The sequence below is a fragment of the Anoplophora glabripennis genome, unplaced genomic scaffold (assembly GCF_000390285.2).
Source record: "Anoplophora glabripennis isolate ALB-LARVAE unplaced genomic scaffold, Agla_2.0 scaffold193, whole genome shotgun sequence".
NCBI lineage: Eukaryota > Metazoa > Arthropoda > Insecta > Coleoptera > Cerambycidae > Anoplophora > Anoplophora glabripennis.
In genome coordinates, this window is record NW_019416490.1 from 20,118 (window position 1) to 44,512 (window position 24,395).

Below are 24,395 nucleotides of genomic sequence, written 5' to 3' on the forward strand. Positions count from 1 at the left end.
TTCTTTTATTATGATTTACAAAAAATCGTTTTTATTAGTTACAAAATCCTGAACAAGCAAAATTTAAAAAATCAGTATTGGGAGGTTTTAATATAAACAAAGAATTAACTATTTGTGAATACCTGAATAGTAGGTACTTTCAGAAAAGAATAGTTTTTTGTTTTCTTGAAAATTCAAGTGTAATAAAAGATGATGCGAATAGAAAATTGAAGCATAATCAACTTAAAAATAAATGACTAAAGAAAAAACTACAGGAAATTAATTGTTTTATTGATTTAAAGATTCTGATACTGTACATTTTAGACAGAGGTATAAGATCAATATTTTTATTTACAGTGCATCTAGGCAAACCTCAGGAAAATATCTTGTATACATTATAGAGAATAACAAAAATTATACATACATATAAAAAATTTTGAGCAAATTAAATACATCGAATAAGTTCCTTATATAAATAAACTGATCTGACAAAAGCAAGTAGCCTACCTCAAACCGTAGGCTGTACAATAGCGCCTTTAATCACAATATAAAAAAATACTAATAAATACAAAATAACTACATGTTGCATCCAATTTAATGTCTATAGCGTCAGTCGAAGTGGAAGCCCGAAAGGTTAACATGCATTACATTCAAGGGACTCGAAGCGTTATTTAAACATAAGACAGTTCGATTCGTAACACTTAGATTAAATCGTCACGTTGTTTTAAGGCACTGTGTAATTCATATATATTCATCTGTAATATTCATTAAATTATTAGTCTTTAACCCTGTGTTGAAGACGTCCACACTTTCAATAGGTAACAGTTCGGAAAATTGGTCCTCTTTAAGTCACAACCAGCGCTACCAGCACTGATTTAAGCCATTCTCACACCTCGGTCCCGTCCTCGCCTTCGTCCTGGAACAGGGGACCCGCGGACAGCCTCTTCTTGGGCTTGGGGGGAGGCGTTGGGGGTATTTTGCTGAGCTTGTTCTGGTGGTTTGGGGACGAAGGCAATGACGTTATGGAGTTGCGCTTCTCTGGGCTCCTCAGAGCCTCCGCGTTGGCCTTGGCCCACTGCGTCCTGGATGGAGTCAGTCTGGTGGAATTCATGTTCCTGGGGAGAGTTTGGCTGGAAATTGGCTGGCTGGGAGGAGATTCGTGGGTCTCCGCTATGGGGTCGCAGTTAGAAGGACTCAGCGGGAACTGCCTAACAGAACGGGGCGTGCTGGCGCCCCCATCTGCCGTGGTACGGGCCCCCAGGTTGTCATACAGGGGTTCCGGGGTCAAGTCCGACACGTTGGGTGGCTCGGAGCTCCAACTCTGCTGCCTAGGGCGTCTAGGTATGGTGACGTAACCCTGTCTGGGGATCCGAGGTGGTGGTCCCACGAAAGGTGAGTGCGACCTGGAGTACGGCAACGTGCGGTAGAGGTTCAACTGGTCGTAGATGGGGCTGTGTAGAGGCGACTGCGGGCCGTGGTGGGGTGGTAGACGGGTGGTGTCCGCCACTGTTGAAGCTGAGCTGGCTGCAGGAGATATCTGGGCGCCTCTGGGTGGGAAAGGCAGAAGATCGGGTGGGTAGTGATTATTCAGTCGGTAGTCTGGAGATTCTATGAGGATCTGGGATTTTCGGAGAAGCGGTTGGTCGAAGTCTAACGAACGGGATTCGTCGTCGCCATCTGTAAAAACGTAATTATTTTAGGCAACAGTAGAGTACATTATTTTTGTATTAGTAGTAGGGTTAGGAAATTTGTTAGCAAAGCGTTAAAGCATTTAATGACTGAAAATGTCGCAGAGAAATAATGCCTCAAAATCATGGAAATTAATATTATTAATTCTAACAGAACATGTTCAAGGTCATCTATTACATATTGATTATAGGGTTAGACAGGTTGTTGTTATTCCTTTTTTATGAAACAGAAATGATAAAGTTATGTTAAAAAAAACACTTGATCATAAAAAAATATGATTCAGATTTATGGTTTCATCATATACAGAGGAGACCAGACCTTTCTTTATCGCATGATTAATTAGTTTTAACTCAAAATTACATATTGGTAAGTTTATCGCCTTAAGAGCCACGATGACATAGAAATTAATTTTCCCAATTTCACATAAATTTTTATAAAATCTTTCATTTTTTCAACAGCTTTTAGAGAAAGTCGATGTTTTCTCCCATTTAAAAGATATAAAATGATACATGCAGAGAAAAATACTGGTTAGATCAAGTCTGTTACTGACTTTATCAACGTTGTCGTGAGAAGCAATACACTTTTAATGTTTATAACGTTACTAACATAAATCATTTGTTTCTACAAAGCTATCCAGCTAGTTTTAAATCTCGGGCTTCGCCAAAAATGAAAATCGTATCTATTTTTTACATATATTCATATTATCTTCTACTTTCTGAAAGGGACTATACGTATATCGAAAAGCTTTTGTTATTGAGTTCACAAGACAATTTTCAAGAAATCGGAATTTGATTTCCGATGACGTCACTGTTCTCAGAGCAGTAAACCAAGATGAAATTTAAGTCCTATTTACTTCTTTCTTTGTGGCAAAATGTCGGTCAACGATCAGTTCTGGGTTACCCTGTGCGTATTTGTATATTTCCAGAAATAATTATATAGGTGCCAACATTTTAACCATTATTTAACTTATATATTTGTCCCATAGCTATAGTCCGACGATATTTGTTGAGACAGAAGACCCTTGAGTGATTTTCTTGGGATTCACCGTATTCGACACACGAGGTAGAAAGACACTGGTAAATTTCCAGGCACGGCCCTACTACAGTAAATTGTTACAGTAGTTCCGATAATTTTCGTGGAATTTTATCTCAAAAAATATTGTACGGACTGTATTAGCTCCGATTGTTTATGGATTAAGGAAATACATAGTTAAGAACCGTATGCGATTGTTTTATGAAGTGATTCACCATTTTAGAATCTTTTATTAGCTTAAATACTACACAATAGTCTCTGATTAGTTCACATTCTTTATGCTTCTCTTTGTTTACTATTAACTTAAGCACAAAATGTAAAAAATGATATGCTAAATCAATAAATTAAAGGATTACACTAAGGAAAATAGTAGTATCAGGCCATCATTCACGGGGATTATATACGTTATTAGACTTAATAAGTTGTTACATAACTCATTTAATTTTTTAGTTTGTTGCATTGTTTTGCCATGTATTCAGTTGAAATGTTTAGATTTACATTAATTTTTGACAAATAAACAATAGAATAACCAAACTACTAGATATAGTTGATTTTACAAAACTACATACCAAACAAAATTATAACTGTTAAGTCGACTGTTCTAATTTATTAGCGACTAAATTCTCCTTAGTCCATAGTTGTTGTTTTTATTAGTTAAAAGCATGGTTAAAATTCTGGCACTTATTTCTGAAACCCAGTGTACTTATTTAAGAAATCGCAAATAAAATGTTTCAAAAAAATTGGACTGTAAAAAATCGTAGCTGGTGTAAAATTGCAAGGAGTTACCTTTCAAATAAAACCTTTATAAGATCTACTTAAACAGAAATATTTGGCTTTCATTTGTCTTTTTTATTATTATGTTAATGTCTTGATGAGTGTAACATAAGCATGTTATATTAGAAAAAGACTCTTCGTTGCTAGGTTCCTTTTTATGGGATTTTCCGCTTATAACACAGCAAATTGCTAGAGATAAATCTTATATACGATATCACTCTTGCGAAAATCTTTCAATATAATATAATAAATATAGAGGATACTCCACAAAAAAAATTATAACTTTACAGCTTCTGTTTCAGTTTGTTTTTGAAAACTAAAGATATAATATTAAAAAAATATAAAACATAGATATAAAGAAACAATAACCAAGGAAACTCTATAGTCATAAGTATAAATAGAATGACTCTGCACGTATTTTCGTTACACTTAAAACCAATTATATCACCAGTAATATCATTTTATTCAAATAGGTTAACAACAAAAATCATAAATTGAGTTTGATAAAAAAATATTTTGTATTAATTTTTTACTACAGTTTTAAATAATAAAGGGTGTCCCAAGAGTTGGCAACATTGTGTAGCGTGACATATTGTATTAAACATGTTGCAGTTAGACAAAAATGAGCGCTACACGATGAAAGGGCGAGTTTGTGAAAAAACTTATTTGATCAAATTTGATAACTAATCCTTTTATACTTGTTTCATTTGGGGTGTTTTTTCTACCGAAAATTCCACGTAATTTGCGCATAGTCTCGGTTACACACTCTCCGTGCTTGTAATGAATTTTCACAATTTCCATTCGCTCATCCGTCGTATAGCGCTCCATTTTGTCTACCGGCAACGTGTTTGCTATAACATATGATCCTGCAAAATGCTGCCAACTCTTCGGAATGAAAATGGCGCACAATTCAAATCCTGTGTTACATACAGGGTATTCCACCTAAAAGGGATTCTTCTATAACTCTGCAACTGTAAAATTTATAAAAAAAATATGGTTTTAATAAATGTTGCCTGGAATCATATGGGCCATGTAAAGAAAATATTTTTAGCTATACAGGGTCCTTTTAGTAACTCTTGATGTAATTCGATGCGATAAGGGTGTGCTGTGCTGTTTCTTTTGTAAAATCCAATTATCGATGTTGTACTAATACAATTGCTAGGCCTTCTTGACGCTGTTACATAGTTACTTTTTCGGACTTTAGAAAAGAACCTAATTTTTNAGGGTGTCCCAAGAGTTGGCAACATTGTGTAGCGTGACATATTGTATTAAACATGTTGCAGTTAGACAAAAATGAGCGCTACACGATGAAAGGGCGAGTTTGTGAAAAAACTTATTTGATCAAATTTGATAACTAATCCTTTTATACTTGTTTCATTTGGGGTGTTTTTTCTACCGAAAATTCCACGTAATTTGCGCATAGTCTCGGTTACACACTCTCCGTGCTTGTAATGAATTTTCACAATTTCCATTCGCTCATCCGTCGTATAGCGCTCCATTTTGTCTACCGGCAACGTGTTTGCTATAACATATGATCCTGCAAAATGCTGCCAACTCTTCGGAATGAAAATGGCGCACAATTCAAATCCTGTGTTACATACAGGGTATTCCACCTAAAAGGGATTCTTCTATAACTCTGCAACTGTAAAATTTATAAAAAAAATATGGTTTTAATAAATGTTGCCTGGAATCATATGGGCCATGTAAAGAAAATATTTTTAGCTATACAGGGTCCTTTTAGTAACTCTTGATGTAATTCGATGCGATAAGGGTGTGCTGTGCTGTTTCTTTTGTAAAATCCAATTATCGATGTTGTACTAATACAATTGCTAGGCCTTCTTGACGCTGTTACATAGTTACTTTTTCGGACTTTAGAAAAGAATATAATTTTTTTGGAAAACTATTAAAGATAAGTATAGACAACCTTATATCAGTCGAAAGGGTATTCAATTTTGCATTCACCCATGACAATTAATATGGGTCATTCTATTCGAAAAAAAAAGTTTTTCAACTCATAAGATTATTAAATGTAGGTCTGAGTATATCCGAGTCTGTATAACGTACAAGTTTTGCTCATAGATGACAAGATAGAGTAATTTTTGCCAAAACGAACTGTGAAAACTGCAGGTTTCTAACTCTTACGGTTTAGATGCTATCTAGCCTCATTTAGAGAGCTGAAATCGTGATTTTTTTCAAAAACAACTGATTATCTCGAAAACGGTAAGTCTTAAACACCATGTACATTTAATAAACTCTACCTAATATTAACCAAGGAATTAAAAAACACAGTAATATACAGGGTGTTCCATTTAAAATAACAAAGTTATGTCGCGCCCACGCGAAATGGAACACTCTGTAATGCGAAAAATATTTTCTTTACATGGCCTACATGATTTCAGATAACTTTTATTAAAACCATTTTTTTTATAAATTTGGCAGTTACAGTGTTACAGAAGAATCCCTCTTAGGTGGAACACCCTGTATATTTAAATTTCCTTTCGTACTTTTTTAATTTAAAATTTATTTGCATTCATAATTGCTATATTATCACGTAGGATAGGGGTTAATGTGACGCCACTACCCTTAATTTAAGAATTATCCGCTGATCTCGCGCTTCATGCAAACTCTTTATCTCTAACGACTTAACCTTGCTTGCAGCCGGGAAGCACATGCATTTATCGTAAATCTTAATGTCGCCTCGCTAACGACATCGCTCGCTGATAAGTGATAACGACGCATTCATAAGTTAATATTCGTTTTGTTGGCTTCCTAAAATAGACCTATCTCAACCGTCACTTGTGCTTCTATTTGGCAAGCCTTAATAGAATCATCTCTCCGCTAAGGAGAGCAGCTCTTGTTAATCTACAAACATCCGGCAGTGGTGTAACGCAGTTATCACGAGCAATTCCTCACACAGAATAGGCATGCCCTAGTTTAAATTATTAAGCACGCGGGTCGAAATGAAGAAAATATCGCTAGGTTTGATATTTAACCCAATATTTCGCGATCAAAAAAATTCTTAAATCTTTTAAAATCCATTTCAGACAAATACGATGCGCAACATAGGGTCTAACCTTTAAGAAGTAATTGGAAAAGAGCTGTACTGATTAAAATGATTACAGTTTTGCTTCAGCAATTTAACACAGGGTGTTCAAAAATTAGTGTGTAATATTTTACCAGCACATTCTAGGACTAAAATAAAAATAGATATATCCAAAACTGTTTGAGATAAAATAATGTATTTTAGAAATGATTTTCGTGTGCCCTTCTTGTAATTGTTCGATTTAAAAATTAGAAATTCTAAGCAATTTTACAATGAGAAAGTAATGTTTATTTTTTTGAGAGGATGCACTGGTTGGCATGAAAACTGAGTTGAAAATTATGTTTCATGATCAAATATGTGAAATGGAATTTTTAGCAAAGTTCATATGCTTTCAAAACCATTGAAAAAAATTACTTTATTGGACAAACAAAAAAATCTACCTATAGAAAATCAAAAATAACACAGCCACACAAAAACCCAAGAGAACTGCATATCATTTCCGAAGGAATTTGATGCGCTGAACATGATCCTGTAGTCAAAATTCATGACTTCACGACAAATTTCGGAGAAAAGTAAAATTTTTGGGTCAAACGTCCAAATATGGATCAAAACTGATTTTTTTCCTATATTTTGTCCAAATATACCATTTTCGCAATATTTTGAGTCGGTGTATGTCGGTGTTCAGCAATTTTGATTTATCATTAAATGTGTTTTTAATGTCTAATACGCTAAATCCTACATACATGTATAGATTTATTAAATGTAACGATATCTTTATCAAAAATTGTACAACTGTGAAAATTTATCTTTAAAATATAATAGTTACCTGCCATCTAATGACTCACTTTACGTCTTTATGTTTTGTAACATTTTCCATGGTTTCTCCAAAAACAGCATTATTCATCAATTTATAAAAATGTTTGCTTAATTTTTTTCATGCTGTATTTAAGTCAATACCTGTATCCAATAACTTTGCCTAAATTTAAAAATTCTATGCATTTTTTTTAACTTGTAATCCTAAAGCTTTAACTTGTTTTAAATTGCGATAATGAATAATATATCTTATTAAGTCCTTATGTTTCGTATGAAGCTCTTAGTAACAACATACTTTTTTAATTTTCTGGTTTATAAAATAGTACTATTTTGGATTTACTGCAAAATATCGACGTCAGAAATAAATTTCAACAATGATATCCTATTCAGCGCCTCACAACATAATATTACGAAAATGATATGTATATTTGGACACAATTTAGGAAAAAGTCAGTTTTGACCATAGTAAAAAAGCGGATTTTCTGAAAAATATGTGTAAATTTTACCAATGGCGTCGTGTTCAGCGCTTTAAAATACTACGAAAATGATATATTTGGACTCAATTTAAAAAAAAAATCAGTATTGACCCATATTTAGGACAATTTGCACCCAAATAGTGGATTTTCTGAGAAATATCGAGGTCATGGTAAATTTACTAAAAAACATCGTGTTCTGCGCCTACTAAATACTACAAAATTGATATATTTCGACAAAATTAAGGTAAAAATCAGTTTGACCCATATTTGGACCAGCTTCACCCAAAAATTTCACTTTTCTCCGAAATTTGTAGTGAAGTCATGAATTTTTACTGAAGGATCGTATTGAACGCATTTATTTCCTTCGGATATGATATATGGCTCTCTTGGGTTTAGATTTTGTTTTTTTTTTGTGTGGCTGTGTACTCATTTATGCTATTACTATACCTATAACGATTTATAAACAAGAGTGGGTGCAAATATTTGGACAAAAAAAAAACGTTATTGTTTATAATCAACGTCTTCTGGTACTCTTGTTTGCGACTTATTGTAATGACGAATTTTTACCTACTGCCTTCTTTTAATCAGTAATTAAGTAACATTCTTCCGTGAACCCGATGACCGGTATGGTCGAAAGCAAACCTTAAACTACCACACCCGGTTAGTAAGAGGGATGTAAATGGTTAGAACAAACACAAAAGTCACCTTTATGATTTAGCAGTTTGCGATATCCAAACGTGAGAACCCCCCGAAAACCAAGAGTTGCCTACAAAAATGTAAATTCCATGTTAAGTGTTATGCCTGACAATGCAGTGGTAAAAGTTACTTCTTCATCTTACTCCGCGAGCAAGCCCTATTCCAGCCGAAATTTAATTACTTAAAACGTTTCGTTTCGTTCGCGAGTAAAAACGTCGCGTAGTCCTTGTCTGTCCGACTATAATCTTAATAAATAGCAGTAAAGGGGAAATACTTACGACGAAGTTTTGAAAAAGCGGCGAAAGATAAGTTTGGTAAGCAATGAACAGAAATAATTATCAGCAGGCTACTTATTTAGATGAGATGTTTAAATTAAAACATCGCAAATGTTTTCAGTAGGTACAAAAATCTTAATAGATCGATAAAATAAAACATTTTCCATTATTAACTCTTGTAAATGCAATACCAAAAATATACCCTTTGATACTAAATATCTAGATATACTAATAATTAAATTAAATTAAATTAAATTAAATTAACAGTGCAAATACATAGCATGAAAAAATGAAGAAACACATAGCTGACACATGATATATTGAGTCATTAAGTAAGGTAACAAACCTTTAAACAACAAAAGGTGAAGAAAGAGAAAAGGAAATACTACAAGAAAAATGTGCCAAACAATAACAAGATCTAGATTTAGATCTAGATCTTCAAAAACAATTAACAGAAAAGTAAGCTCGAATGTAAAAAACGCATTTTAAAAAGGATATATGCAGGAGTGAAGGTTAGAGAGAGAATTCAGAATAAATAAAGGAAGTGTGCAGTTAATGAAGATAAAGACCAATATGAAATTCAGTTGTAGAATCTGTTTTTTATTTCCTGTTGCAGATAATTGTTATCAAAGGGTATACATAACTTCCTTCTTCATTTGATGAGAATGTAGGGATCATTTTCAGAATTAATTTAGCTTATAGATTAAACCCTTTAAAGTATAACTATCAATACAGTTCCTTGGTCTCTGATCATTTACAAAGTATTTCTAAATTTTATGAGGAATAATACAACGTTTACTTTTTAACATTGATTTAATGCTAATTTATTGCCGTATGGCATCAAAAATTCTAAATTTAGCATAAGTTAGAGCTCATATTAAATCCAGTTAGCAATTGTTAGATCTAATAAATAATTATAATAAAATGTGTTGCTGGTAAAAAGAAATATATTATCCTCCATTTGAAAGACTACAAAAGCAGCATAAAAGCTATTAAGCATTTTGTTTATGGAATACGTACTACAGTAAAAGTATTTTGGGTTTTTTATCATTAGAATATATATTTTATCATCGAATTATTGATGGATTTTTTACTGGAAAATGATGTACGCATTAACAATTACGATTAGAATATAAGCTGAAGGTTTTCCAACTAGTACTAACAGAAGATGTTGAGAAAGGTGTGATAAGCACATTAATATTAGAAAATTCACTGGCATCTTACCAAAAACAGATTCGTTATCAAGCAAATTCCTCTTCACGTCGCTAACTTCGGTCCCTCCACTCACTACAGATGGAGGCACGGTAGCTCGTGGCGGTTTGGTCACAGGATTAACGTCGGTGATCAACCCCTTCTTGATCTCTGCTTGTCCGCTGCTCATGTTGATGTACTCTTCAGAGCTATTGGCGTGTTCCCTTCTTTTGGCACTCATTCCATGCGTGTTCCTCTTACAAAAGCAACAAACTAATAACAGGACAATTAGGAGAATAACGAGTAAACTAACGGATAATACTACGATCCACAGAGTGGACGAACTCAACGGACTAGGTGTCCTATCACCTGTTAATGGACCAGCAGGTACGATCAAAGTGATATTAGTTTCATCTTCACCACCAGGATTTTTGGCTATACATTTATATTCTCCCCGGTCTCTGTAATTCACGTTAGTGATGGTTAGGTTATTCCAAGTGTAACCATCAGTAGTGTTTTTGAATGTAATGTACTTCTGTTTGCTTTTACGAGGATCTCTTTCGATTATGTGCCCATTATTCACCCAGTCTACGTCAGGAATTGGGTCGCCTTTTACCTTACATGTTAGAGTTATATTGGAATAGGTTGCTTCAATCTGCGCCAGAGGTTTCGGATATATGATTTCAGGGATACAAGCGAAAACCATGGAATCTTGCCACATCCTGCCCTTCATTTTAGTCGGGCTCTCGCATTCGGTGGGGTTCGTAATTAAATTACTCTTAAGAGTGCTCTGGCGGAACGCTTGTAAGTTACAGTCGCATATCCAGGGGTTGCCTTCTACATTTAAACTCATCAGCTTTACAACGTATTCCTTTAAATCGAAAGTAATTCTTTGAATCCTGTTAAAGGCCAGGTCTATGTGGTTCAACACTGGAAGGTTCTGGAAAGTTGTAGGGGTTATCGCTTCGATGTTATTGTTGTTCAGAAGAACTTTCTGCAGGTAAGTCATGTTGTGGAGCAGACCGTCGTCTAGAACTCTTATCTTGTTGTAGCTTAGTATCAATATTCGCAGTTTGATGTTATCGCGGAAAACGTCTTTGCTTAATACGCCTATTCTGTTTCTGCTCAGATCCAACTCAATCAACACACCCAGACCGTTGAAGGCTGACTCGTTCACTATTTCTATGCTGCAGTTCTGGAACTTCAACTTGTGGATATTACGGAGATTGGCATTTGCGAATTCGTAGCTTCCGAGACTGTATAGAGAATTGTTCGAGAAGTCGATTTCTCTGACGCTACTGGGTAGGTCTTTAGGTATCTCGTTCAAGTTCTTGTTCGAACAGAATGCTGTTTTTTTGCCGCTCACCCACCTGCACTCGCATTTTTTACAGTCGTTTGTCCAGTCCGTGTCTGCCAGCGTGAATGCCGTCCAAATCAGGAAGAGGTATGCGCAAGCGAGATCCATTTTTACTGTGAGATTTGTAGTTTTATTTATTGCCTGAAACAAAAAAAATTCCTTTTAGTTTGTCGCGGTTTGGTAACTCTAAAAAAGAATAAGGCACACACAAAATTGAAGACAGTGACCAAAAGTTTGAAATTGATAAAAAACAATGTATTTTCATCTTTCTTACTACCTGTAATATTTGGTAAGAATACCTGTAACAAAATTACTTTTTTTTTCTTTATGTTGATTTTGATAGAGACAAAATAAGTATACATTATTAGCTTATTATTATACAGTCGAATCAGTGGCGGTTGGTGAGGGGAGGCTCTGGGGCGGCGCACCCCTAGAAGTTTTCATAAAAAAAATAATTTAAAATTCCGTTTACATTGTTATCTGGATAATTAAATAGAAAATTAAAAAGGAAATGTTAAATTTGTAATGTGCAGTCAATTTAACTCGACTTGCAACTTTCGCGTAGGTCGTTCCTACATCTGTAACAAATTTACAGTGGTGGTCATGGTTACCGTGGCGCAGCAGTGAAAGACGGAGTGGGAGTAGTGCATCTTTGCTATGCAGTTTGGGTTCTGCTTAGTCCGACCGTAACCACATAGTAGCTATTCATGGCTTATTTTCTTATTAAAGAGATTATAAAAGTTATAAAGACAGACTAACAGTAATGCTATCTATTGAAAAATTAATGGTGCGAGAAACACCTAACTTTAACTTTAAACATTATTTAACCACTGATAATTGTCACGGAAGTCTACAAACCATGTAAAAGACTTTTGTGCTTCGCATTACATAACCTACAAACTAGTAGGTCGTGTCAGGTAAATTGTACATAATTAAATGCAAACAATTTAAGCAGAACTTCCTTGGATCGAAAAAACAGTTAACCAAATACATCAAAAGGCTTTGGGCGTTGAAACACTTTTTTGATATTCGAAATATTTAAGGGATCGGCATTGAAATGTTAAAAAAACATATATAAGGGGTATAATCTTTCAAAGTGTAACAAATGTTCGGCCGCACTGGGCGCAGGTGTGGTCCGATCGGAGTGTTCTTTGATGTCATTGTGTAGGTTGGAACCTTTTTGCGTCTAACCCTTTAAACGAGTAATTTTTGTAGCATATTATTTAGGTACATAGAAAATATCGGTAATAATAGTAGTGCTTGTGTGATATTATCGGACACGAAAAAACTGATATATAAACACTCGACCGAGCAATATTGCAACTTTATGTACTTTCTAATGGGCCATTAATTTTACAGCGACTTTTACAGCGGTTCATATATTTCTTTCCATTTCGGTATTTTAATTAAAAAGCCATGAAATTTGCGTGCCCGAGTTCTTCTATAACTTCGAATGAAATTCGTGCCGCCTGGAATTACCCGGTAAACTCCGGAATTAAAATCAAATTAAAAAGGTAGCCGCACCAGTAAGGAAACTATTTTGTTATTTTACAAGGTCTCTAACTAATGTCGATTAATTTGCTTTGAAATTTCATTGGGGTCTTTTTATGAGTGCCGGCTTTTTCATATTAAATTTCGTCGGGGATGTTTATTCCTTAAATTATTAATTTTCTTTATTAAAATTCTCTCAGCAGCGGAATACAGTAGACGCCTGCGGAGTCAAGTAACCAGATTCATTAGTGTTTCTTGGTTAATTTTCTTCTTTTTAAATACCGTTAATTTTATTTGACGTAAAAAAATCTTTTTTATACCGAAAACTTTGCTCTACACAATTCGTAACTGTCAATGTAATTTTACAGTCGAAAACCAATTAAATTTATAAATTACGAGCTTTATATATCGACAAAGTTTTCGACAATTCTTTAGGGTGTTTTTTTTTATAGAAAACAAATGATGAAAACAATAGAAATATTTAAGTACCTAACATCTAATGTGTCGTAATGCGACAACGTAACGACCCCTGCAATACTCCTAAATTTTTTCAGACGGTTTGTAGTCACTTCATTTACTTGTGTTGTGTATTTTTAAATAAAATAAGATAGCAAACAATACATGAAAATTTATTTGTAAATTGAAACAACCAAAAAATTACCAATTAATATTATACCTAGACAAAGTGAAAAGTGAATCAAAAATGAAATGATTTAAAATATATTTTGTTCAAAATAAGCGCCTCCGGACTGTAGACAAGCACGACATCTTCTAATTATGGAGGTAGTGGCCGATCGACACTGAACTGGAGTTAATTTTCAACACGTTTGGACTATTCGCTGTCTTAGATCTTCTAGGGTACCAACTGGCACCTCATAGGCTTTTTGTTTGGCAGGACAACCATCTAGTTGAAACCAATTGTTCATTCGAGTATTAAGCGAAACATCTAACAGATCTTGAAAACCATTTTCAAGGAACTCGGTAAACATGTCAGCATTTAACAGATGCGGAAGGAAGTATGGATCAACTATAGTGTTGTCCAACACACCAACCATACGTTACTTTGGAATTCATGCTCTAAACTATGTTCCCTTACCGCCCGTGAATTCTCGTAGGACCAAATATGGTTGTTCCTTTGGTTTAGAATTCCCCTTCGAGTAAATGTTGCCTATATTTTTATTATATTTTTTTAGGTTTCATGAGGAACGTCTTCCTAAATTTTATCGACAGAATCCAGAAGCACCCTTCTGAAAAATCAATTTTGCAATGAAACTATAAGAGTTAGGAAAAAGTGGATGTACACTTTTTGTCAATAACAAACTGTTCTATCTAAAAACAGCATCATTTTTTATTTGGTTGCTTGCGGGACTTCTACTTCTATGGAAAAATGGTATCTTATAAGATGTGTCATGCCAAATTTGGCTTAAATAGCCTTCTTCATTTAGAAGTTATTTAAAAAATTCGAATTTTTTAAAAAATCTTTAACGCCCTATATTTCAAAAATGAAGCGTCCCTGGAAAAAAATTTATACTTGATTTTTTCTTATTTTTTTTTTATGAGGAATATCTCCTTAAAGTTTGTCGACTTAATCCTGAAACACTATATAAGAATTATACGATAACGGTAAAACATTTACACTCTTTTAATGACAATTAACAGACGGCGAAGGTAGCAGAAAGTGCGTCGTAATCCGAAGAAACCCCGGAACAGAGGTAAGGCGGTAAAAGGGCCGAAAGCAGAGCTGATAAGCATGTGGTTATTAACTGAAAGTTTAATAATGCAGCCGGAGAACGTCTAGAACTCACGTGAGCTCGAAGAGAAGTCTTCGTGCATTGCTAGCGCGGACGAAATGGCCTGAAATATTAAGCTTTTCAGCTTTTACTTTTAAACTCAGGGAAGAGCTTCATCTTGATTGACAGTTGCGATTTGTGTTTTGCTCAGTAGCGTACCAGCGAGAGAATTTGGGAGTCAAATCCTCGATAAGTAATTTGCAACATTATTTAACAATAATTTCTAGACGTATCTGTTTTTTATATACTATCTAGATAGATTATTTTAATTTTCCTAGCATATTTAAATATTTTGTATCAATATTCATTTGAAAAGTAGCAGTAGCAGGAGCAATAATAAAAAAGCATAGTTAAAAAATACCTAACTTATTTTTAATAATGCAATAGTCAATCTGATGGATGACAAGAAGTGTCCAATTAGGTACCTTGTACCATTATGTGCTTGCATTAGTTGACACCAATGAAATGACCTGACATATTGCTGTCAGTTTTTACATTTAAACTCAGAAGAGTGTTTCATGCTAGTTGGTGGATTGGTTGCGTAATTTATGACTTCCCTCAGTGGCGTACAAGTGATCGAATTTTGGAGACAACCCCTCTTAAGTCATTTTTTAAAATGCAGAAATAGTTTAACTGACTCGTCGTAACTGAATTTCGTGGTGAGCTTTGTCGAAAGTGAGATAACTATTAGACATATAAATAGGAGGTGAATGCAATATTAATGAATAACATTCGAATATATTATTTCTATCTTCATTTGATCAGAATGTTACGAATGTTACGAAAAAAATTTACTTTTAATAACGCAATAATTGACAATGGCCAAACTGCTATATATTATGTTTTTAAGATTAATTTTAATCGTGTACCTCCTATTTCGGTCGACAGCCGCACGGTTTAAGGCGTCAGTACTTAAATCGATGTGTCGCTCTGCCCGGGTTTCGAATCCCGCGGCCGGTAGACCGTAGATTAGCTATGCTTGTACGGAGAATTGGCACCCTCTGTGCAGGTATGGTAGGGTGGAAGAATGTTGGCTTGGGTCAATGTGAGAGATTGACACCGGTTGGCATTTGACCACCCCCCTAATTAATGAGGTTTTCCAGGTTTCCCTCATTCCTGCAATGAATGGTGGTTAGGGCCTACCAACATAAGCCGTTCCAGGGCGCAAATGCGGCCTGCGTAATAATAATATGCCGCCTCCTCTCCCGCACAAGTATCCGACTTCTGGGCTAATTCTCGTAGTTAGAATGAGGTAGAGATATTATTATTATTATTATTATTATTATTATTATTTTTTTTTTGTATGCAACATTATGGAACCAACTGGCATAAGGGGTTAAAGTATTTGGAATTATTTTTAAATTATATATGGTCATAAAGCCAAATTCAAATTTGTTGTGCTATTTTCAGTTGCAACAAAATTATTGCTAACATTTAAAATTTTGTTAGTAAGTTTGTAGCTATTATTCTTGCTGTTAAATTTACTTTCCGGTAAAGAAATATAACAATTTCAACAGTAGCATAATGTAATTTTATACAAATAAACTAGTAATGGGATTTGTATTATTATTTAAGTGTCAACCTAACATAAAGGGTGTCCCAAAAGTAACGCAGGACTTGAATTGTGCATCATTTTCATTGCGAAGGGTTGGCAGTATTGTTGCAATAAACACAATGTGGTTACACCAAATGGAGCGCTATACAACGGATGAGCGAGTGAGAATTTTGAAAATTCGTTACAAGTACCGAGAGTATGTAGCTGAAACTGTGCAAATTATGTGGAATTTTCGGTAGAAGGAACGCTCCAAATGAAACAACTGTGAAAAGATCTTTGTTGCATATCACTGTTCATCTATTTAGGGTTAAATTAATAAATATTTTTCATTTTATTCATTTAGATATTACTGTTATATTCAGTTATCCCAAGTTTAAATAAATGTATATTCTGTCCTAATTTTAAATTATTTTAAAGAAAAGGTTCGTAGTTCACTAATGTTTTGGTAAATTTTGGTACGAATGTAAAAGTGAGACGCCACTGCATTCATCCTTTCCTATAATTATGCTTTCGGTACTTTGAGGATTACAAACTTGAATGTTAATATCAGACAAAGGGATGAAGGTTATTCAGATATTAATTATCCAGCTTGAATGGGGTGTTCCCAGGAAAGGTTATGTTTATATTATTGTAATGTTATTTGTGGGAAAATTCAATTTAGGAAGCTAATGCTGCTAGAAATACATTTTCACCAGCAAAGCAATCGATAGGAATAACAGGTTTTGATGAAATCAAATTTATTATTAATACGAGTATTTTCAGTACCCTTCTACAAGTTATAATATAAAAATGTTACGTATGTTATACAGGGTGTGGCGTGTATAATCTATAAAAATTAAACTATAGCTTCCTGATGATATTTGTAATATAAAAGTCTTATACGAAAAAGTTCTATCTTCGCGTATTTTTGTAAATTAAAGTTCATTTATTCAACGAAAATGAAGTCCGACCCTGTGTTATTTAGTAAAAACTTTGGAAATGTTTTTATGTGACCCGAGATGCAACCTTACAATTTAAGTCGTTATAATCTAATACTAGTAATACTAAAAGAAGATTAGGTTACATTGTCAAAAAATTTGTGTATTCAACTGGTTTTGTATTTGTATTGAATTCATTATTCATTTAATTATTAAATATTAAGCATCATCCATCGCCCCATCAGTGTTAAAAATTGAAAGATTCCAGACAAAAGTTTTTATTTTGTAATTTCACGATAGTGACAGTGTAATTTTTATAAAGAAGTAAAAAATAACAGCGTGCCGATTACATTGAAAACGAGATTCTTATTTCTTACTTTGCTTAATTTTTTAGTTTATGCATAAACTAGTTTTACAATGAACCGAGAAAACAATGCATTTACTATTTACGAACGTATCGATATGGTGCAGCTGGAGAAAATGCGCTCGCGGCGACTAGGTTGTACCGTACCGGGAACGATGGCCACAACGTCATCCCCCATGTGCAAATACAATCCTACAGTGCGTTCAGCGGCTGCGAGTTACGGGAAGTGTTATTCCTCGAGGAGAAGGACGTGGTCAGCAAGTGAACCTTAATGTTGAAGATGCAGTGTTGGAAAATCTTGACGAAGACCCCACAATTAGTACTCGACGACTGGCACAGCAAGTAGGAATCTCATCTCGTACCGTACATCGCATCTTAAGCTGTTCAACCGATTTTACTCCCGGATTGTGATCAACGAATGCGTTTTTGCAGATGGTTTTTACGGCAATGTGCCAATCAAGTAGAGTTTCCTGCTTATGCTTGTGTAACAGATGAAAGAATCTTCACGCGATTAGGGAAACCCATTTTCAACATCGGTTCTCAGGAAATCTTTGGGCTGGCATAATAGGCGATGTACTTGTGGGTCCCTATTTCTTTGAAGGACGACTAAATGGACCAACTTATGCTGACTTTTTGGAGAACCGATTGCCTGAATTATTGGACGATGTGGCGTTACAAGTTCGGGCACGCATGTTTTATCTTCTACACAGTACTCGAGAAGTAACGACACTTTTGAATGAATTGTTTCCTCAGCGATGGATTGTACGCTTTGGTCCTGTGCCGTGGCCATCTCGGTCACCCAATGTAACTCCAATGGACTTTTATCTTTGGAGTCACTTGAAGTCATTGGTTTACAATACTTTAATTGCTACGGTGGAAGAATTGCGATACTTTGTACTTGAAGCTGCTGACACAATTAGGGGAATACCTGGAATTTGGGAAAATATTCGATAAAATTGGGTGCGTCAGTGCCATGCCTGTATCCGCGCTACTGGGGATCAATTTCAACATTATCTCTAGAAATGGTAAGTTTTATTTCATTTTGTTTCATATTTTAATTGAGTTTGTTTAGTTTAGTTGACAACTACAGAAGCTTACGGATGTGGTTTTGTTTGCGAACTCTTGCAGTAACAACAATGCTTTTAATATAGTAATTACTATTAACTATTATAATAAGAAAATATAAGTTTTTTCTAAATATCTATTTTTCTTAGTTTGTACTTTTGCATTGAAAAATTCCTCAAAAATTGAGAAGTATTTTTGTATCTTTTAACGACGATTTGTTTACGCAGCTTGTCTAGAGCACGTAACTCATCGTAAGCACACGAATAGGACCGTTCCAAAGAAAATATTTTAATTTACGAAAAAGAAAACGAAAAAATAGAACTTTTTCGTATAAGACTTTTCTATTACAAATATCGTTAGGAAGCTGCAATTTTTATTGATTATACACGCCACACCCTGTATATGTTCGTATATGTTCTTTACAAAAATCCATAATAGGTGTATAATAACTATATAATCCCGAAAAAGTCAAAGAAGTAGTGGAATACGGTTAGTTTTCTTAACACACTCATGTTATCTAAGTGTTCTTACGCTGCAAAAATGTAGCTATACTTTCTAAGCAAAATTTACAGAAATAAAGTAAATATACTTTATTTTCTTCTAGGTTATTTTCATTGTGTTTTTACGAAATATGTAGAGAATATTTACAAATAAAATCTGAGAATTTTCAGTGTGCTTCCAATTCATTAGCTGATTTTTTTTTTACATAAGTGACACCTCAACAAAAATCGGTCATATTATATAATGTTTTTCTTATCTGTCTATCAAGATACCGGCAAGCTGCAAGTGAATTTATGTTCATATCAGGTTTTATTTACAATTAGTTGCATTTTGCTTAATGTAAATTATTCTCTAAACACTCTTAAACATATAATCATTGGGTAAATATTTCCACCATGTAAGTAAAGTTATTCCAGGTAATTTTACCGAATTTAGTAAAAAAAACTTATAAAAGTGTAACTGAAAAATTATCAATCCTTTTTTTGTTTTGTACTTTGTTCTCCTGTAAAAAGCAATATCGTCTTATTTGCGTTATTATTATATTCAGAATAAATTTTCAAACTGACTTGATTTGATGCCGGTTTTTCTTGCTATGCAGATCAATCAATTTCACGGCACTAACTAAAATTAATCCGAACTAAAGATGAAGTCGATCTCTTCAGGAACTATTATAAGATCGGGCGTTTTTAGATATTAGGGGATCGCCAGATAGGTCGTTAAAGTTAACAATCGGACAAAACAGTTCATTAGTCTTCGTTTCACGTCTCTATAGAACTTGGTCTTCAGCCAGAGGTCGCCTCCAACGCGAATAAGTTTTTCTCGCCACAGATATTCGTTCTATTTTCACATCTCATTGCCTCTGACTGATAATTACCGTCAATTAATTAAAGACTAGTTCTTTTCTTCTCGACCGTGTCGCGCAAAAGTGCCGTTTCTTTATATCATTAAAAGAACCATTGTTACGTTATTTTTATTTATATAATTAGTTTTTATTGCTGTTGGTCATAATTCTGAGAATTTTACTAAATGGAGAATGTCTTAATAACAAATAATGATGAAAATGATCGCCAAAGAATACTTTGATTAAAAGTTTTGAGAAAAAAGAAATATCAGAAAAAGAAGATAACAGACACAGGAAATAATAAAGGGGGCTGATCTGGAGATTCCACTAGGCTGTCTATGTTTATTTTGTAGCTTTGAATCCGAATCTGTAGTTAGTTTTACTCCAGTACGCACAGGATCTGAATAAACCATTAAAAATGGATTAGTCTCGAAAAATCGTGAAAAACCACATTAAAAGAATGTTATGAAAACTGGACACACCTTCTGTAGAGGATTAAATATTCAGAGTATAATTGGCAAGTCTATGGTGACTTGAAAATCATATCAATCATTTTGCGGCAGCAGTCAGGATTTACTAAGTATTCCTGCTTCTTTGTCTATGGGATATAGTTGAGACCGAAACAATCATCACAAAAAAAACAATGGCCGACAAGAGAAGTATTCAACCCAGGAAGTCACGATGTTAAACAGCAACCTTTGGACGACCCTTCAAAAATATTGCTTCCTCCGCTCCATATAAAACTTGGCTTGATGAAACAATTTGTCATTTGGCTTTGGATAAAAACAAAAATTGTTTCCAATATTAAATAGTCAATTTCTGAAATTAACTGATTAAAATTGAAAAAAGGCATTTTCGGACTTCTAATCCGAAAATTGTTTCACGATGAATATTTCATAACAATGCTATACAGGGTGTTAAAAGTTTGACTGTCCTTATTTTAACAGATGATAGAATACGTTAAAATAAACAAAAAAAAAACCTTATATGACATAGGTCCGAAACTCAACCATTTCCGAGAAAAATAACTCCAAAATCTCCAACAAAAGTTACGATTAATTAAGGAATATTGACATTAACTGCGTGCATATAATACTATAAAATACAATGTTTATCACTTTTTTGAACTTCTTTATGCTTAATTCTAAAAAATAATTGGCGTTGTAATAAATTCAAATTTCAATAAAATTCGTATCGAGCAATGTGGAGGTTTATTAACACGAGGTACTAAGGTGTCCAGCAACCACCAATACGCAATTCAGTTGGTATCTGGATTCGACCGTGTCGGAGTGTTTTTTGCGTACCACTATTTTCTTTTCTTGATGTGTTTTCCAGCGAGTGCGCGAAAATTGGATTTGAAGGTGGCGTGCGTGAATAGAAAATTGTGGTGGACATATTGAACATATGCTGTAGTTTGTTTTGTACTTGTGCGTTTAAAAATTACTGAATTCTGCTTTTTGGTAAGTACCTAAATTATTTTTAATACGTATGATTATTAGGCCGACGTGAATCTTTGGGTACTTTAATTACATATTTCTCAACTAATAATTTGATTAAAAGTTAAGTTCCTGTTTTAAGAGGTTCGTAATTACTAAAATTCGAGCAAAAATTTAAGCACAACACTATCTTTGTAGTACAAAATCGATACATTTTATTTTACCTATTTATTTAAAAACTGGAAAACAATTGTCTTAAAATTTACTAAATGTCTCACAATAATAGTTGTTTAAATTTTTTCCGTAGGACAAGTCTGCAGCGTGTACACGTGATGTGCATCAGCAGGTTAAGCGCTGTTGTCACGATGTGGCCCAATATTAATACTCGCTATATTTTGAAAACTGTTAATCCTACGCCCCTGTAATATACAACTTTTTTATTAATTTATGATTACTCTATCTCATGCTGAAGTAATGGCAGTCAAACTTCTTACACCCTGTATATTGAGAGAGCAGCGTGGCTGAGAGTTCGACATAAAATTTACAAACAATTTAAAATAATATGTTTTTCCTATAAACTACACTAAAGTTGTAATCCTCACGCCCCCGCCCCTAAATAATTCTGTACATTTGCTTTGTTATGAGGATAAATGCAATTACTTCAAAATGTCAAAAGCTAGCATATTGAGAATTTAAATCGGAAAAAGTTTTTGGCAGACATGACTCTGACGACGTAAATTTAGATAAAACTTTGACTACTCAAGTCTACGATGGTTTCCTATACATGATATTTTTGAATTACTGATGCTTTTAACACAGTTGAAAACTGCTATCAAAATAACGGATGTATTTAAGTAATACAGATCGTTAATGTTCATATTTGGTCTTGGAAGTTTTGACGTTTAAATTATGTTGAAAATATATATCTACAATAACTACAACATAAATGTATTCTACAGACTATGTTAATCAAACCATAAGAATAATTAATGGTTATAACTTCTCCCAGTTTTTGTGATTAATGCGGAAGTTGTAGCGTGTTCCTCATATAATTACTTTTTAAATTACTAAGTTTGTCTTTCTAATAACCTCGGGTTTTTTAATATTTTATATATTATGAAGAATTAAAGTACGTATGTAATACGTAAGATACGTACTAAGTCTTTCCGGAGTCAGTTGAACCTAAAAAGTTTTCTGCTAAAGGTAAAAAATCATAAAAATTTGTATATAATGTGTAGAAAATTTCTATTATATGTTCGTTTGGCCAACAACATATTTTAGTTATTTATGTCCTCAAACAATTTTATTATATTGACGATAAATTTCGTTTTGTTCCATTTCAAAAGGTCTCCAAAATGCCATGTTGTAATAATATTATTTCTCCCTTTCGCAATCGTAATATCAATGATTAATAGAAGGTGCCTATAATAAATTAAAATTACCCGAATCACACCAAATTCCGCATTGCTGCACTGCACTGCTGGGCAATTTGTCAACCACTTGTCAACAGCTGACTAAGGAAAGACTAAATCTGCCTATGTTTTACTGCATTTTTACAAATTTGAAGAGTCTAATTGTAAAATATTCTTTGTATATTTATTTAAATGTTTTTTTATACAGCTTGATAATAGTAAAGGGACAAATGTTGACATATTTCATTTGGTAAGCTTTGTATCCCCTACTATATAATTCAATTTACCGTAATGGAAATTACAATCTCTCATTCGGTTAATAGAAATGTTCGGCAACCGCAAAGGTTTACCAGGTATTTACGAAAATATGATTAATTGAAAACCCCATCTGTCGGTGCTATTAATATACCTATATATGCAGTTGTTTGTCTGAGGAGGAGAATTAAATGCTAAAATGTTTACGATAAGGGAGTTCCAATTATTATTTAACGTATTAATTAACAAAACTATCGGTTCACTAACTGATGAGATTATGGAGATTTCCGCCTTTATTGAGTAGATCGATTTTAGGTGAACAAACAAACTATTCATCAAAGTGGAACAGACCCAAAATTTAGAACTTTCCTTAGTCACCCTTTGTTTACGTTGAAATCAATATCTCTCGCTTAAAAGCATAGGATGGTTTTTAATGCAGTATTTACGATTTTCCATAAGACTATTTTTATGCTGTTAACATGTTCTCAATTCTATAATAAACAATTGGAAGGACTTTATGCAATACCAAACCAATAACTTTGCATTTTACAATACAAACTTTCTTTTGAAAATAAACTTTATATAAGGTGTCATATCACAAGTTGAGATAAAACAAATCTAAGTTAAAGGCGATATTTTGTTGTGAGAATTTCTAAACGAACTTAGGATTTTACCCAGTCCAAAAAAAATCCAAAATCAGTCAGAGCAATAATACATATCCGGGAAAATGGAGCATGTCACTTAAGCCACCCAGGTAGCACCAGTCGAGAATCAAAATTTATATCCATCTTTCGAATTTCGCCGCTAGAGCTGTGTACAAAGTGGAAAACCGCTCCAGACACGTCAAATGTAAGTAGACGACGCACATAAAGCCCAATGCCGAAGGCAGAGTGCATATGATCGCCAACAAATTGCTGATGTTTCGAGAAACTACCTTGGAGTCAAATAAACACAACAGTGCGAGGTAGTCGAGACCAGTTGCTGAGCCAACTTCAACGCTGGATCAAGATCGTTACAGTAAAAACCACAAAACCGTCCGTTTCAAAAGCTCTCGAAATTCGAAAATCTACAATGGGAATCTGGGGGAGCCATAAAGAGGTGCAACTAAACTTGCATCGACTACTTATGCATATTGACAAAATACAAAATTGTTGTATCAGAACTAGATCCAATATTCGCTACAGTCCTGCGACTGATAACAAATAATAATAGCGTTCGATAGTTCAAAGATCAAGACAGTTAAAAGACACAAGAAAGTGTTAAAAAGAAAACAAAAAGTGCAAAACATTGCAAAAACGCTTAATCTAAACAAAGCCTCAGTGAAGTGTCATCGAGTGCCATGGACTAAGTTAAATAAAAAAGCGTGTCTTCGTCTTTAAACAGCAGATTACAAGCATCAAGTAGAAGTGAAAAGAAGCCGATTAGCGAGAGATTCTCAACAAT

The 24,395-nt window shown here is 34.0% G+C and overlaps 1 protein-coding gene across 4 annotated transcripts in view; it reads right to left on the minus strand.

Moving 5' to 3' along the window:
• Positions 1-249: 249 nt before the first annotated feature.
• The window catches only part of LOC108907328 (leucine-rich repeat-containing protein 24), a 164,909-nt gene continuing 140,763 nt past the window's right edge, over positions 250-24,395 (minus strand). For all 4 annotated transcript variants that reach the window (XM_018710966.1, XM_018710967.1, XM_018710968.1 and 1 more), the window contains 2 exons: positions 10,002-11,466; positions 250-1,656 (listed from right to left, as the gene is read on the minus strand). In XM_018710966.1, the coding sequence (XP_018566482.1) occupies positions 866-1,656; positions 10,002-11,433 (2,223 nt within the window). In that variant the 5' untranslated portion in view covers positions 11,434-11,466 and the 3' untranslated portion in view covers positions 250-865. The remainder of the gene's footprint in view (positions 1,657-10,001; positions 11,467-24,395) is intronic.